The sequence below is a fragment of the Amblyomma maculatum genome, chromosome 9 (assembly GCF_055883805.1).
Source record: "Amblyomma maculatum isolate TAMU_Amacu chromosome 9, ASM5588380v1, whole genome shotgun sequence".
In the NCBI taxonomy this organism is placed as follows: Eukaryota; Metazoa; Arthropoda; class Arachnida; order Ixodida; family Ixodidae; genus Amblyomma; species Amblyomma maculatum.
The window spans coordinates 102,607,818-102,609,960 of NC_139352.1; the positions used below are offsets into that span (position 1 = coordinate 102,607,818).

General features: G+C 55.5%; 1 protein-coding gene across 1 annotated transcript; it reads right to left on the reverse strand.

Moving 5' to 3' along the window:
- Nucleotides 1-395: 395 nt before the first annotated feature.
- On the reverse strand, nt 396-1,644 carry LOC146180069 (uncharacterized). Its single transcript, XM_084579930.1, has one exon. It carries the CDS (start codon nt 1,631-1,633, stop codon nt 443-445), a length of 1,191 nt encoding a protein of 396 aa, XP_084436056.1. The 5' UTR covers nt 1,634-1,644; the 3' UTR covers nt 396-442.
- Nucleotides 1,645-2,143: the final 499 nt, after the last annotated feature.

Here is a 2,143-nt window from a genome sequence, read left to right on the forward strand (position 1 = left end):
AAAGTTTGCATGCAAAACAGACACCATGCGGTCTGCATGGACCTGAGATTCTATCTTTGACTCTTGAACGGCTAATAAGTCGATTTCATTATCTAGCAGCAGGCGATTCAACTGGCATTGCCGCCTTCGGGCTCCAAGCCCTCTAACATTCAAGGTTGCTACACGTAATGGGACATCTAGCCTAATTGCCATGCATCTAGAGAAAAAGGCGCCCGATCCATGTGATGCCTACCTCAATCGTCCATGTTGCTCTGCTTGTCCGAGGTTCCAAAGCGTACGTGCTCGTATCCGGCCTCCCAAAGGGATGTCTGAATGTGTACTGAGGCGTGCCTGACCACCGCACTTGCCACCTTCCATAAACACAGTTAAAGAGCCACAGCCGAAAACAGGCTATGACGGCTGACGCACCCCCTGCACTCACATGCATTAGGTCACGTCCAAACTACGGAGGCGGTTTCCCCGCCTGCCGCGTCTCGGACGAAACGTTCAGCCGAGGCCTCAACGTCGAACGTCGAACCCCCGGTGCTTTCGATGGCGGCTCGTCACTGCCACCATCAGGCTGCAGATCCTCACCGGCGCTCTCATCATGGGGCCGCTTCCCAACGGGTAAGCCGCTTACCCCTGCGTTGAAGTCCATAACTTCGGAGTTGGGAGACTCCGCGCTGCCTTGGCTTTCGAGCACAGGTTCTCTGGCGTCCGCCACGCTGTTACTTGCGTCCAGTTGGGAACCATTCTCCACTGGTGCAGAATTCGCCGTCGCAACGGCCGTGGACGTCCTCCTCATTGTCAAAGGGGTCAACACCGGCCCATCATTCCTTGCCGGTTGCCCGGTTGTTTTGGCTGCCTCTTCCGCGTCCGCCTCATCCATCAGATGCTCGGAAAAATCTTCGCTGTACCCAGGTCCAGCGATGCTCGCGTAGCTGCGAGAACACTGCCCTTCTTCGTGGCCAAAACGACGGCATGCACCACAACGCGGAACCTTACACTCTCGGCGAATGTGGCCGGTACTTCGACACCGGAGACATAACGGAGGTCTTCCAGGTACTACGACGAGCGCCAACTCACCGCCGACGTTCAGCTGGTGCGGCAAGTCGTCCAGTTTGACCCCCACTTTCATCTTCAAGGTGACAATCCTGCTAGTTGAACCCTTATTCGATATGCCATGCACGCGCCAGCGCTCCCTGGCCACTTCGGAAACCTTTCCATACGGCGCGAAGGCCACACGCACATCTTCATCCGGAACGTTGTGAAGCAACCAGTGGAGCTTCAGCCTGACATCCTGGTTAGCGGGATCAATAACGAGGCAGCGACGTTGCTTCACACACAACTCACCCACTCCAGCAATCTTCTTCACAGCATCCGCGTCTTTCATAGTGATGGCCCAGACGTGGCTCATGCGATACGCTCCCATGGCGATAACGTCAGGGAGCAGCGAACGCTGAGCCAACGCGTCTCGGAAATCTTCCACCCGGTACGGGCGGGCCCTGATATCCGCGTGCAAAAAAACTGTGTTTAACACAAAACGCCCTGTTGGAAGACTTGGCAGAACAACCTGGTAGCCATTATCTTGTTCCATAGCCCTGTTACCGCGGCCCGACATGGCCGCTGAAGCCGCTCCTGCGGAGCCCTGCATCCTGCGTCCGTTCACTGGCGTGGCCGGAAGCAGAATCACTCAGCCACGAGTTCGATGCTTGAAAGCGGTACAAAAGCGCTTCTAGTGAATGCGGTGTTGCCTTAGAAACATGCCATAGAACGTTATACTGCAGTGTATATCGGTAATTATGAGCATGTTACTTACAGAAGTCGCAGTTACACGAGTAGCGAAGTACGTTTCCGCTACATTTCTTCTGCGCTCTGCGCACATGCAGAGCCATCTTGCGGCAAACACAGAAGAACCCCTCCTCGCAATGTGCGGCGCTGCCCCGATACGTGGCGCGCCACTCGCCCCTGACGTTTCGCCGTGCACCCTCACAGGTTGTAGAATCAAGCGTCTTTCCTTTCTTTAGATCACTATCTTCGCTCACCCGCTTCTCCCCTTCGGACCGCGCGGGTACCGGTGCGAGGATGTCCCAATACCCTTGCGTTTAGTAAGTTTTCTCGACGAGGTGCAATAACGCTATCGCGTTCCACTCTTGAAGGCGAA